This window comes from Oncorhynchus tshawytscha, linkage group LG03, assembly GCF_018296145.1.
Source record: "Oncorhynchus tshawytscha isolate Ot180627B linkage group LG03, Otsh_v2.0, whole genome shotgun sequence".
Classification (NCBI taxonomy): Eukaryota; Metazoa; Chordata; class Actinopteri; order Salmoniformes; family Salmonidae; genus Oncorhynchus; species Oncorhynchus tshawytscha.
In genome coordinates, this window is record NC_056431.1 from 23,918,581 (window position 1) to 23,933,055 (window position 14,475).

General features: G+C 41.3%; 1 protein-coding gene across 1 annotated transcript in view; it reads left to right on the plus strand.

Annotated features, from left to right (window-relative positions):
- Positions 1–2,383: 2,383 nt before the first annotated feature.
- The window catches only part of LOC112246634 (mitogen-activated protein kinase kinase kinase 5-like), a 33,886-nt gene continuing 21,794 nt past the window's right edge, over positions 2,384–14,475 (plus strand). Inside the window, exons 1-11 of the mRNA XM_024415103.2 lie at positions 2,384–2,865; positions 3,049–3,188; positions 3,936–4,123; positions 4,432–4,600; positions 8,525–8,631; positions 8,944–9,114; positions 9,549–9,661; positions 10,082–10,241; positions 13,344–13,494; positions 13,880–13,984; positions 14,351–14,403. Of these exons, the coding sequence (XP_024270871.1) occupies positions 2,535–2,865; positions 3,049–3,188; positions 3,936–4,123; positions 4,432–4,600; positions 8,525–8,631; positions 8,944–9,114; positions 9,549–9,661; positions 10,082–10,241; positions 13,344–13,494; positions 13,880–13,984; positions 14,351–14,403 (1,688 nt within the window). The 5' untranslated portion in view covers positions 2,384–2,534. The remainder of the gene's footprint in view (positions 2,866–3,048; positions 3,189–3,935; positions 4,124–4,431; positions 4,601–8,524; positions 8,632–8,943; positions 9,115–9,548; positions 9,662–10,081; positions 10,242–13,343; positions 13,495–13,879; positions 13,985–14,350; positions 14,404–14,475) is intronic.

A 14,475-nucleotide genomic window follows, 5' to 3' on the forward strand; every position in this document is an offset into this window, starting at 1 on the left:
GCCAGATGAAAAATACATGAATATTGCTAACCACAACATATTGAACATATTTTAGCCAAAGACTGGTATCTATCGAATAAGTTTAGAGGGTGTAATGCAATACAATGTAATATTTATTTTTTTAACTAGATGTAACATTTTTGCATTGTAATTTCATGAAACCTTAATATATATAGTGATACATTTTCCCAAAAATGTTATTGGGGGCCCACACAACTTAATTCTAATGGTGCAGCCTTATTGGTCAACAAAAGACAAATGGTCTCTTGTCAAATTGACTGGGGCCAGCAAATGTCAAACATGTAGAAATCGCACAGCCCCAGTCAATTTCACGACGAGATTTGCTGGCCTCAGTCAATTTGACAATATTTGCTGGCCCCAGTCAATTGGTCTCACTCGTTTCTATAACCACAAAGTCACAATCTCCACCCTTTTCTACAATTTCTCTTAACATTTTAATTTAACCCTAACAACCGCAATGCTAACCTTAAATTAAAACCCTAACCTATTTTTATTTTATTTTTTGTAGCCAATTTTGACTTTGTGGCTGTGGAATCTTACTTTGGGGATATAGAAGGGATTGATTGTTTAGCAACAAAACCAACAAGTGCGCAACTATGGGGCAAAACACGGGGTTGGCATAGATTTTTGACGGCATTTGTCAACATAGTCCATCTCCAATGTTTATTGAAAACACAAAGTTGCACAATGAGCACTTGTTTCTTTCTCAAATACGTCCTTAGGTTGTTGGTTAGATAGCATTTTTGGGGGACATATTATCATAGATGTGACATCAGTCAAAACACCTTTCAAATAAGACATGGTATTAAGAACAAGATCAACTGAGCTGAAACGAGCCATTAAGGATTCACCACATGTCAGTTTCTTGTCATTGTTGCTAGCTATCTGGCCATCCAGAACCATAACACACGGCCTGCTGCCCTTTAAGCTTGCGCACCGTTTTTGTGACGTCAGCTAACCTGTACTGAAGCAAAAGGAAACTCAGTCAATTTGACCACGATATGGTCGTCTTTTGTTGACCAATAAGAAAGCTCTACCCTTGAATGCAATTTTGTGTGGACCTGATACATTTTTGGGGAAAGAATATAGCGAAACACTATCATTCTACTATTAATGTCGATATTAAGAACAAATATAACAAAGCCTAGCGCCTTTTCTACAATGTATGTTCTTAACCCTGGGTAACATGGGTCTTGGAGGCTCCCATAGTACTCCATCAATACTTCTTGTATTCCCCTTGAAATGTGTTTGGACATAACACAGTTCTGGTTTTCTGCCTCATGGCAAAATGTGTAGAATTGCAGGATATTAGCGTTAAAGCTGCAACAACAAAAAGTCTCTGCCCCATTCCAAAATGTGTAGAATTGCAGGAAATGAGCTTGAAAAATGCCGAATTTTCTCTGATGCTGTCATAGACTTAATGTTGAAGCAGCCTTATAGGCAGTAAGAAGCAGGATCAAGTGCAACATGGTGTCCCGTTTTTTTTCACAGTGAAAGGTGGTTCCCAGTGAATGATGGAATCCAATGAATTAATATTTACATAATCTACACATTTACAAAATGAACAGACTCTCAAAATACAGAGTTCAATCTAAATTGAAAACTTAAGCCTTAACCAGTCCTACCCTACTAAACCAGCTATAGCAGGTTGGGGTATACCAGGCCATAGATGTTTAATAACAATAGTTCTACAGGCCTAAAGGTGGCAAAAGTATCACTTATGGAGTGGCCAGTGCTCCCATTATGCACGGACTTGACAGATAAGACATGGAGCTCTGAGACACGCAAACTAAAAAACACGACACATTACAATATGGAAATAAACACACTTCTTTCTCCCTCTGCAAAATGTGTAGAATAAAAGGAAATGAGCTTTAAAATATAAATATTTTCTATCAGCATCATAGCAAAATGTGTAGAATAGCATGAGATTAGCAATAAAACGACAAATGTATCTCAATAGCAACATTTCTGCAGGCCCACCAAACGATTTTCTGGCTACGCCAGCAGAGGTCATAGAGGAGCCTCTGTAAACCCAACAGTTAATTTGACCTACCGGTAGATAGTTTGTGTGTATGCATTGATATGTAGGCTACATATATATATGCCTTTTAAAAATGTTTTATGTAGTTCTGTCCTTGAGCTGTTCTTGTCTATTGATGTTCTGCATTATGTTTTGTGTGGACCCCAGGAAGAGTAGCTGCTGCTTTTGCAACAGCTAATGGGGATCCTAATAAAATACCAAAGTGGATGCGATGTTCAGGTGCACATGAACACTTGCTACACCAATGAGAAAGACGTTTGTTTATTTCCATATTGTAACTTGTCATGTGTTTGAAGTTTGCGTGTGGACGTTGGGCGAGTTCGCAGCGGGGGATATGGGAGGGGTTGAAAGCGTGTAGGGAACTGTTCGCGGAATGTCACTGGAGATGAGACGCACCTGGGGGATTTACAGGAACAGAGCTGCACTGTCTATGACACACTGGAATATGCGTCCTTGAATATTTGGGAAAATGTATACCACCGAACGCAGGCGTATGAGCCTGCACGAGGTCAAGAGAAAGGATCCTGTTTGGGTATCAGCTGGAAGTTTATGGCAGGACCCTTTGGCTATTGATCTCAGCACCTTGAATAAGCACATTATTTCACCCCGGAGCCGGACTAGGGCTGTTGCTGTTGTATACATTGTCGTTGAGGATGCATCCCTGCCACAGACAGAAGGGAACCTGTCACTGATGTCTGTGAAAGAAGCCTGCGCGGACACGCACGCGGTGTTCAAAACAATTCCTTTCGAGAGGATATCGCTTGGGACGACTGACATTCTTGATATATTCTACAATGCAGGCAAGTATAGTCATGTCGACTGTCAGCAAGGCATTTGCCACACCACACTACTTCATTCTTCTAAATTGTTGTTGGCCAAAAAGTTAGTGTGTGTTCTGCACACACAGGTATTTTAAGTGTGTACCGGGGCTGCACGGGTGTTTTCGAATTTCGACACCCAATTTGACCCTTCTCTTTTGACAGATGTGGCAGTGGTGGAAATTAGTGACACTTGCTGCCAGCAGTCACTGTTCTATCACCTGGGCGTAAGAGAGAGCTTCAGCATGACCAATAACATCATCCTGTATTGTTACAAGCAGGACAGTGACCTGCAAGCACTCAAGGTACACGCAGGGCATCGTGAGAGTTTACAATTATTACATGATTGACGAAGGGACCAAGTGAGCCTTTTGCCAGCTCACTTTGGGGGGAAATTGGGTTGTAAACAGATTTTAAGGTGTGACATTTTGGAAGAAGTAGGCTACAGTGCCATAAAGATGTCCCTTCCATTGCCACAACAATCACACCACCAGTTGCATAATATTGCCAATATCTACTGCTGTACTTTTTTTTTTTTTTAATAAGGATTTGTGACTTTTTATAGCCCTGATTTTCCTGATCTAGGTTGATCCTAAGGTTGTTTTCTATGGATTGTTGAACAAAGGTTGAATTGCAATCTTTTATAGGTTTATAGGGCAATGGATTTCCTTAGGCCTATCAAGCGGATGTGTGTGTTTAGTAGATATGTGTGTTTAAAGCAGCACCACTGTTAGAGCATGATACCACTCTGGAATGGATAAGGTAGCAAGATGAGTACTCCATTGTCATAAGTCCTCAAGCAGGCACATGACAATGGAACATCACCTCATTTATATTTATACAGCTTCTGCAGAGATGGGATTAAGCAAAAAAACATTTCCTAATATTTTAACACACGTTAATACAGTGGTTCCAAGGTGAATATTGTATATGTTTCTGTTTGCTAATCGTGTGCTGGGATTTGGTCATAATGTTTATGTATGTTGCATATAGGTAACGCTTGTGAGTGAGAGCTCGTATGCTAATGCCCATATATGTGTGTCTTCCCTCAGGAGCAGTGTGGGAGCTACACGTTCATCCCGTATGTAGTGTTGCCACAGGGCAAGGTGTTTGCCTGCGACGCGGCCCTCGTAAACGGCATCAAAGAACTGATGCAGCCAAGCTTCCAACTGGAACCCCTCCTTACCCCACTGGTAGAGAGGCTCATCCAACTGCTGGACAATGTGCACGTTCATGCCAGGTCAGCCTGTCATGCCTCCCACTCTGCATGTCTAAATATTCCCTTGTGACTCCCACGTTGTGTCTTTCACTTCGTTTTTTTGCTCAACCCATCTGCTTGGTTCGATAGCTTGGTTGGGTGGGAGAGTAGCAGCAAATAAAGTACATGGTTAAGCTTGGAAATGTCTAGACTGCCCAACTGCAAATGTCTTTCAGTTAGACATGAGCTATTATCAGTCATTTGTGCTATATACAATATATGCCCCTGGATCACAAGCATTTTCAGGGGTTAAGTTCCTTGCGTAAGGGTAAAACTGACTCTCTTATTAGTGAGTACTTCCGGGAGTCCATCCGGCACGAGATCCGCACGGCTCGGGAGCGCTTCAGTGGCCAGGACTTGAGTCTGGAGCTGGGTCGCATCCAGAAGCGCCTTGACACGGTGGAGCTGCTCAGCCCAGACATCATCATGAACCTACTGCTGTCGTACCGGGATGTCCAGGTGGGCTTAGCTATGGGAGCGAGGGACAGGGACCTGAATCATGTTCATTAGGTTACACCGTAGCAAAGCATTGTGTAATAGAAAATGAAAACGAGCTCTTCTTATCGGACAAGTCCAGGTAGTCCCTACCATTTGGTGCCTAATGAACACGACCTAAGTGGTTCTGTGTTTGCCAGTGTCAAGACTGCCCTTGTTTATTTTATGGTGGCTGTTGTGTTTGGGCAGTAGATTATTTTTGGCATGGGCTCACTTTTATGACTGTGGAATGCCTTTGTGGTGTTTTAAACAGAGAATCGGCGATATGAAGTTACCACGAGCAGAAGAGTGAACCACACATATTGCAGATAAGCGGGACGCAAGACAGTTCACTCACAGAGTAACTGCTGCAATGTTATAGCTGCGGTACCAAAATAGCTGAGCCGTGCATCATACTTTTAGTTGGTGTGGAAATTGGCCCAACTCTGCAGTTTACTTCATGCATCGCCAAATCTACCTTTAAAACCTGTGTGTTAGTGTGGCGGATCTACAGTCTGCATGATGGTTGCCTGTGTTTGGTTGACTACCTTCATTGAAACATTAATGCTCTTTCTCTGTGAACACAAATACCAATATTTAAAGGGGATTGAATGCTAACAATGATTAGATAGCAGCCCTCCAAGGTCATTCATTCTAAGTAAAAAATAAAGTCATCTTATCAGGGGTTTCAGTTGTAGGCAAGAACTTTTAGGGTTGGGTGATATTACGATAGTATCGGATATCGAAGACGATTGACAGCTATCGCTGATGGTGATGACATCGTGCTGTGACAGACAATGTATAGCCTGTTTCAACATGATTGGCTCCGCAGAAAAGAGCGGACTGGGCAGCCCACAGCAGGGCCATGCCGAGTGGGCTATTTCTTTGCTATAGCCTGCATAACCTATTTCAATAAATATGTTACAAAGAAGTTACAGAATGCAAAAGAACAATGTAGATTTTCACCAAAGCAGCGCAGAATGTCCTTTCAGAAACATATATTTTTTCTTTCTCAATGAGCATATAGCCGAAGCCTATACATTATTTTTTATAGGGGACAATGCAGTGTCTAATTATTTTAAAATCCAAATGTTGTATTTTCGCTCCATTTGACTTGAATATGACATCTGTTTTTATGCATGTTGGCTTTCTCCCGCCTCCTCCCGCTGTACTACTTCCTGATCAAACAATACATTTATTTAACAGACTTCACAGACAGTTTCAAGTTGTTTTTTAATAACTTAACATGATAGTCATAAGGTAACAATGAGAGGTAGCTCATACAAGAGCAAGATAGACTAATAGAATTAGTAGTTTCAACAAACCTTAGTCTAAAATAAGTTATTCATCCCTCCTACTTGCCGTTGCGAACCAAACGGCCAAAAGCCAAATCCTACTAATTAAAATAGCCTATCAAAAGCATTAAGACCAGTTAAAGTTATAAAAGATATTTCCCAAGTAGGCTGTTCTAATAAAGTGTTTTAATGTCCTAAAGTTACAGCTTTCAAATAGGAACAATTGTGAAAGTCAGAATCTATAGGTGATTTTCTACAACATTTATTTTGAATGGCAAATATTACAGGCAACAAGAAGTGAAATTGTGCAAACAATAGTTTGATGTGAAAATTCTAATGAGAAGTTAAAAGGAAACTTACAGCTGAGCAAAGCTTATGAAAGAAATCATGTGTGGAGTAGGCAGGGTAGCCTAGTGGTTAGAGCATTGGACTAGTAACCGGAAGGTTGCAAGTTCAAACCCCTGAGCTGACAAGGTACAAGTCTTTCATTCTGCCCCCCCTTCTACCCACTGATCATTGAAAATAAGAATTAGTTCTTAACTGACTTGCCTAGTTAAATAAAGGTAAAATAAAAATACAAAAATAAAATAGGCCTATTATTAGCAATGTACAGAACCTACCTTCAACATATAGAAAGAAGCCTAGGCCTAATAAGAGAGGAAGATTAGGCAAAAATGCAAATCATTGAATAATTATCCAGTTCTGGGGACAGCAGAGTTGCGTGCTCTGCAGCTGGACCCTTCATGATTTACAACCCATAATATATGTTGGCACACACAGACACACACTTATTTTATGCCACAGCTCCAACAGAGAGGAATAGCCTACTAAAATATGTTTTACCATTTTTTTAACTGTATGTACTATTCTAAATGTAAACAAATATACAGTACCTGTCAAAACACATATGGAATCATGTAGTAACCAAAAAAGTGTTAAACAAATCAAAATATATTTTATATTTGAGACTCTTCAAAGTAGCCTTCCTTTGCCTTGATGACAGCTTTGTACACTCTTGTCATTCTCTCAACCAGCTTCATGAGGTAGTCATCTGGAATGCATTTCAATTAACAGGTGTGCCTTGTTAAAAGTTCATTTGTGGAATTTCTTTCCTCCTTAATGCGTTTGCATCAATCAGTTGTGTTGTGACAAGGTAGGGTTAGCATACAGAAGATATCACCAAATAGGGGCTAGACCAAGTCCATATTATGGCAAGAACAGTTCAAATAAGCAAAGAGAATTGACAGAGAATAAGACATTAATGTCAGTCAATCTGGAAAATTTCAAGAATTTTTAAAGTTCCTTCAAGTGCAGTCTCAAAAACCATCAAGCGCTATGATGAAACTGACTCTCATGAGGACCGCCACAGGAAAGGAAGACCCAGAGTTAACTCTGCTGCAGAGGATAAGTTCATTAAAGTTACCAGCCTCAGAAATTGCAGCCCAAATAAATGCTTCACAGAGTTCAAGTAACAGACTCATCTCAACATCAACTGTTCAGTGGAGACGGTGTGAATCAGGCCTTCAAGCTGCAAAGAAACCACAACTAAAGGACATCAATAAGAAGAATAGACTTGCTTGGGCCAAGAAACACGAGCAATGGACATTAGACCGGTGGAAATCTGTCCTTTGGTCTGATGAGGTTGAATTTAAGATTTTTGGTTCTTTGAGACAAAGAGTAGGTGAACGGATGATCTCTGCATGTATGGTTACCACAGTGAAGAATGGAGGAGAAGGTGTGATGGTGCTTTGTTGGTGACACTGTCAGTGATTTATTTAGAATTCAAGGCACACTTAACCAGCATGGCTACCACAGCATTTTGTAGTGATGCGCCATCCCATCTGCTTTGCGCTTAGTGGGACCATCATTTGTTTTTCTACAGGACAATGACCCAACACAACTCCAGACTCTAAGGGCTATTTGACCAAGAAGGAGAGTGATGGAGTGCTAGATGACCTGGCCTCCACAATCACCCGAGCTCAACCCATTTGAGAGGGTTTGGGATGAGTTGGATCGCAGAGTGAAGGAAAAGCAGCCAACAAGTGCTCAGCATATGTGGGAACTCCTTCAAGACTTTTGGAAAAGCATTCCAGGTGAAGCTGGTTGAGAGAATGCCAAGAGTGCAAAGCTGTCATCAAGGCAAAGGGTGGCTACTTTGAAGAATCTAAAATATATTTTGATTTGTTTAACACCTTTTTGGTTACTACATGATTCCATATGTTTTATTTCACAGTGTGGATGTCTTATATTATTCTACAATGTAGAAATAAAGAAAAACCCTTGAATGAATAGTTGTGTCCAAACTTTTGATTGGTGCTGTGTATATTTTCGGCTTGGCAAATAAAGGGGCATATTCATTTTATATCACCATTTGTCACGGCTTCTTAATCATGTTTGAACAAAGGTTGACATCCCCCAACCCTACATGCATGTATAACAAGTACTGCAGGGGTTAAAGTAAATCAATTTGAGGGAGGATCTTCACTTTGTATGTCTATTTAAAAATATTAAAGGTGTCTGCAGCTATGCCTAATTTATAATGCTTTGAAATCAGAGGTGTCATTGTAATGTTGATAAAGGGTTTGCTCTAATCCAGTCCTCTTTCTGACTTCAGGACTACGATGCCATTATCAAACTGGTAGAGAGCCTGAACAACTTACCCACGTGCTTGGTGGCTTCCCAGCAGAATATCAATTTTCACTACATATTTGCTTTAAACAGGTACCATTGTTCCTCCACTTGTGTATTGCTCACATATTCTGTTTGACGATAGTCTTTCACATGATATCATAAAAGGAAATAATGTGTATACGACACTAAATGGGTTTGGATCCAACCCCCATTTTAACACTTAATTAGGGGGCTTGCTGAAAGCACCGTACTGTTTTTCCCCTATCTTTATTATTTTAGATGACTGAAGCAAGCACACAGATTTTCTTCAAAAATTTACCCGACACTAACTTTCAGCACGACACAGGCTGTTCATTCTGAGGATTCCATCTGTCATAATGTTTCCTAATCCTCGACCTTCAGGAGGAATCGTCCAGGTGACCGTGCCAAGGCCCTGGAGGTGATTCTGCCCATTGTGGAGTCAGGTGACCGGGTGGCGTCGGACGTGCACTGCCTCTGTGGCCGTATCTACAAAGACATGTTCATGAGCTCAGGCTTTAAAGACCATCGCAGTCGAGACCAGGCCTGCTACTGGTGAGACCTTCCATTACGGTGTCCATATTAGTACAGCCTTGGAGTTGGTATCAAAGCCACTCGGACTTGTCGGTCGTCCTAATATCCACCCCGTACACACAGCATCCCTTCACTCACTCCAGTCAAGTCCTCCTTACTAGGGCTCGACATCAGTCTATGTTCTGTTATTCCTTTGAGTTCCCTCCATCCTTTTCAGTTACACTTTACTTGAGTCCTCTGTCATAAAGGCTGCATAACACTGTTAGAATTAAGAAATGGCAGATGGCATAAACAGTCATGACGCCTTGTGTCAGGCTTATGACATCTGACACACCTGATCCTATATGATACGCTGTTATTAAGCAAAACATTGCTTAGGTCAGCTCATTGACTAGGCAGCAATATATGTTTATTAATTAATCCATTTGAATCTCCCTTCACGGATTCTCCCCCAGGTACGGCAAAGCCTTCGAGACAGAGCAAACCCTTCACTCTGGCATCAACAACGTTGTCCTCTTGATGGCTGCCGGCCACGAATTTGACACCTCCATCGAGCTGCGCAAGATAGGTACATTGTTCTCACCGACACTCTACTGCCCTGAATCAGTAGCCTGTCAAAGTGAACTAGTGTGTTCATGTTTTGTTTTGTATAATTGCTTAAGTAAACTACAATTGCCTTGTTATGTTTTTTATCCATGCCGGTAATCAACCACAGTGAATGTGGGCTAATTGTTGGTGCAGTCCTACTCCCTGCCAATCACTATCATCATTACTAACAGTCTGCATAAGGACACTAAATAATTACACCCCTACATTATTTATTAATGCATATCACTGTTATTCTTTTTGGGCTTCTGTGCCATGTCATGTCTTCTTTCGTTACATTTCGATGCCATACTGTTAGCCTGAGGGAAAAAAATTTAATATTCTCACTATCCAACCTCTGTGTCTGTCTGCGCCCGTGTGTGTTTGTTGTGTGTGTTTCCAGGCGTGACCCTGAGCAGCTTGCTGGGGAGGAAGGGCAGCTTGGAGAAGATGCAGGACTACTGGGACGTAGGCTTCTACCTGGGAGCCAGCATCCTGGCCAACGAACACAGGAAGGTCATCGAGGCTTCAGAGAAACTCTACCGGCTCAATGCACCCATGTGGTGAGAGGAGTCACAGTTCATCTTGTTAGATCCTATGGTCATTGTCACTGCAAACATTCAAGACAGCACAAACAGATCTGGGACCAGGCAGGCATTCTTGATGTGAAATATATGAGCATATCATTCTAACAGATTCCTCAATAACACTGATGTTTTATGAACCTGCTTTTTGAGATTGAGATGATTAGAAACCAGGATGAGGGGCCACATTTCAAAATATCCTGTTAAAGGGCAAGTACAGTCATCTGGATTAAATGGAAAATAGCCTTTATATATTTTCCCGATTTTAAAAATGCTCCAAATTTGAGGAAATGCACTTCTTCTCTCATGTCTAACTATCAGTAAAGACTGAAAAGACAGGCTGAGTGGGCGGGGAGTTAATAGGCTGAGTGGGGGGAGCTCGCCTTGACTGACAGTTCTTTGAAATACTTATGACAAGCAATTTGGATGTAATGAGCAGTGTTGCAGTGAGATCATGAAGTTAGCTAGCTAGTTCATCTTGTAGCTAGTTCATCTTGGACAATTTCAGTTGAAACTGGACAGGGTGAGGTCTGGGTATGCCTCATAAAATATATTCAGTTGAAGTCGGAAGTTTACATACACCTTAGCCAAATACATTTAAACTCAGTTTTTCACAATTCCTGACATTTATTAATTTATAAGTAAAAAAATCCCTGTTTTAGGTCAGTTAGGATCACCACTTTATTTTATGAATGTGAAATGTCAGAATAATAGTAGAGAGAATTATTTATTTATTATTTTATTTCTTTTATCACATTCCCAGTGGGCCAGAAGTTTACATACACTAAATTAGTATTTGGTAGCATTGCCTTTAAATTATTTAACTTGGGTCAAACGTTTTGGATAGACTTCCACAAGCTTTCCACAATAAGTTGGGTGAATTTTGGCCCATTCCTCCTGACAGAGCTGGTGTAACTGAGTCAGGTTTGTAGGCCTCCTTGCCCACACATGCTTTTTCAGTTCTGCCAACAAATTTTCTATAGGATTGAGGTCAGGGTTTTGTGATGGCCACTCCAATACCTTGACTTTGTTGTCCTTAAGCCATTTTGCCACAACTTTGGAAGTATACTTGGGGTCATTGTCCACTTGGAAGACCCATTTGTGACCAAGCTTTAACTTCCTGACTGATGTCTTGAGATGTTGCTTCAATATAACCACATCATTTTCCAGCCTCATGATGCCATCTATTGTGTGAAGTGCACCAGTCCCTCCTGCAGCAAAGCACCCCCACAACATGATGCTGCCACCCTTGTGCTTCACGTTTGGGATGGTGTTCTTCAGCTTGCAAGCCTCCCCCTTTATCCTCCAAACATAACAATGGTCATTATGGCCAAACAGTTCTATTTTTGTTTCATCAGACCAGAGGACATTTCTCCAAAGAATACAATCTTTGTCCCCATGTGCAGTTGCAAACCGTAGTCTGGCTTTTTATATGGCGGTTTTGGAGCAGTTGCTTCTTCCTTGCTGAGCGGCCTTTCAGGTTATGTCGATATAGGACTCGTTTTACTGTGGATATAGATACTTTTGTGCCTGTTTCCTTCAGTATCTTCTTCCTGAGCTGTATGATGGCTGCGTGGTCCCATGGTGTTTATACTTGCGTACTATTGTTTGTACAGATGGTCGTGGTACCGTCAGGCGTTTGGAAATTGCTCCCAAGGATGAACCGGACTTGTGGAAGTCTATTTTTTTTTCTGAGGTCTTGGCTGACTTTTGATTTTTCCATGTCAAGCAATGAGGTACTGAGTTTGAAGGTAGGCCTTGAAATACATCCACAGGTACACCTCCAATTGACTCAAATGATGTCAATTAGCCTATCAGAAGCTTCTAAAGCCATGACTTAATTTTCTGGAACAGTCAACTTAGTATATGTAAACTTCTGACCCACTGGAATTGTGATACAGTGAGTTATAAATTAAATAATCTGTCTGTAAACAATTGTTGGAAAAATTACTTGTCATGCACAAAGTAGATGTCCTATCCGACTTGGCAAAACTATAGTTTGTTAACAATAAATGTGTGGAGTATTTGAAAATGAGTTTTAATGACTCCAACCTAAGTGCATTTAAACTTCTGACTTCAACTGTATGTGTGTGTGTGTGTGTTTGTATATATGTGTGTGTGTGTATATATGTGTGTATGTATATATATATGTGTGTGTGTGTGTGTGTGTGTGTGTGTGTTTTTATGTTGACTGCCAGACCATATTCATAAACCATGACTATCAATGATGTCAGGATCTCCCATTTGGCATTTGCATGTGTCTTCTGTTGCTTTTTGCAGCAGAACTGACAGATTTTTTTATTTTACCTTTATTTAACTAGGCAAGTCAGTTAACCCACAAAATACGCATTTGTTCTTAACTGCCTTGTTCAGGGGCAGAACAACAGATTTTTCCTTGTCAGTTCGGGGATTCGATCTTGCAACCTTCCGGTTACTAGTCCAACACTCTAATGTTGACATGACAACTGCGTCTGAGTTTTGAACAACCCCCCCCTTTTGTTCCATGCTGGCTGAAGAACTAGCTAGCCAGTAACTACCAAACACCAGACACAGATGAAAGGGGGAACCTAAAATTATCTTTGCATAGATGAATAGGAGAAACCTGTAATTTGATGTCACCTTGCAGTCTAATTTTATCACCAGTAGACTAGCTAGCTATGTAAACCACACCTTCTATGCTGATGGTTACGAGTCGGTACTTATTTAAATTAGGCAAGAGAATAAGACGTTACCATTGGTGTATTAAATTGAGGGCTTTATGTGATGTCACATGAAACCCTAAATTATCCCGCCACCTGAATTCAAGTGTTTGACACGGGGGGAGGGGACCAGTAAACTTTATGATCAGACTTGATCAATGTACCAGCAACTGTCATTTTTCCTACTTTGATTTGGTTTCATCTAAATATCATCCATTTGATGAAAAACATGATTTTGACGATGCTGGACCTTTAATGTTAAAGATCCTGGCCATTTAGGGGACACCTTTCTCCTAAGCAAAAGTTTGGTATGACCTCTTAAGGTCAAAGTTTTGAACTTTGATTTTGATTTTCAAATACTTATTCGCATCTTTCTTTTGAGGTATGTGGGCTCGATCATGGAGACGTTCATCTTGTACCATCAGTTCACCAAGCCCCCGGAGGTGAAACCGTCTAAACAGGAGACTGTGGACTTCTGGATGGAGCTGTTGCTGCAAGCCTGTAAGCCCACTGTTTCCACTGACCGCTGCCCAGTAAGTCCTCACCACAGCTCCCAGTACATTCAGCTTTATTTAGTTAGAGCATAGCGGCATGTTTCCATGTCACTCTGTCAGACACTACCGCTCCAAGTACTCCCAGTTCCTCAAACCCACATTGCTTTGTGAGACCTCAATAGATTCTCTCTGCCTAGTATATAACAGTTCTGGGCATTCAAATGCAGTGCAGTAAAAAATATTTGCTTTTACATTCATTTAACTGCACGGTCATGGTCAGATAATTGCTAATGATGTTGGCACTTGGTGTCACCCTGCTGGGAGAGTTTGTCATGTTGACAATGTACAGTAGCAAAAGTATTTGGAAAAGTAACCTTTTTAATGCCAAAAACTGTTATTGCCATTAACCATTGCCGTTCCTCAGGTTCTGATCCTGGAGCAGACCAAAGTGCTCCAGCCCACTATAGTGTGTGTGAGTGAGGAGGATGACAGCTGCACGGTTCGTCTCAACCACATCACACCCCTGAAGGTACAGACCATGTTCGGCATGACCGTAAGAGTTGGCTATACAGGACAAGCAGATCTGGGACCAGGTGAACAGACCCCTCTACCGCCTTGTAGATATTGAACTACTGAGTTATACTGTACAGGTCTACAGTTTTCAACCTGTTAAGACATAGAAAATGGTAGGTCAGGAATGGTGTGTTTAACCAGAATAGGCGTGGAGTGTTTTCAAAACGGCACCACGTCAGTGACGGGAAAGAAGACATGCCTATAATCGCCTAATGAGGATGTGTGCCACCCGCGTGTGTGTGCAGGCGAGTGCACACTTTGTGTGTGTGTTTAGACTGTTGAGTCAGCATTTTGACAGTTTGCCATGTCTTCCCTTCCATAGAAAGGCCAGAAAGCCCAGTGGACTTTCCCAGCCTCGCAAATCCGGGGAGTGAGGTACGGTAACAGACAGTACAGAGTGCGCTAATATTTCTGGGCTGAGTTCCTGGCTCTGTGATGTGTGGGTGT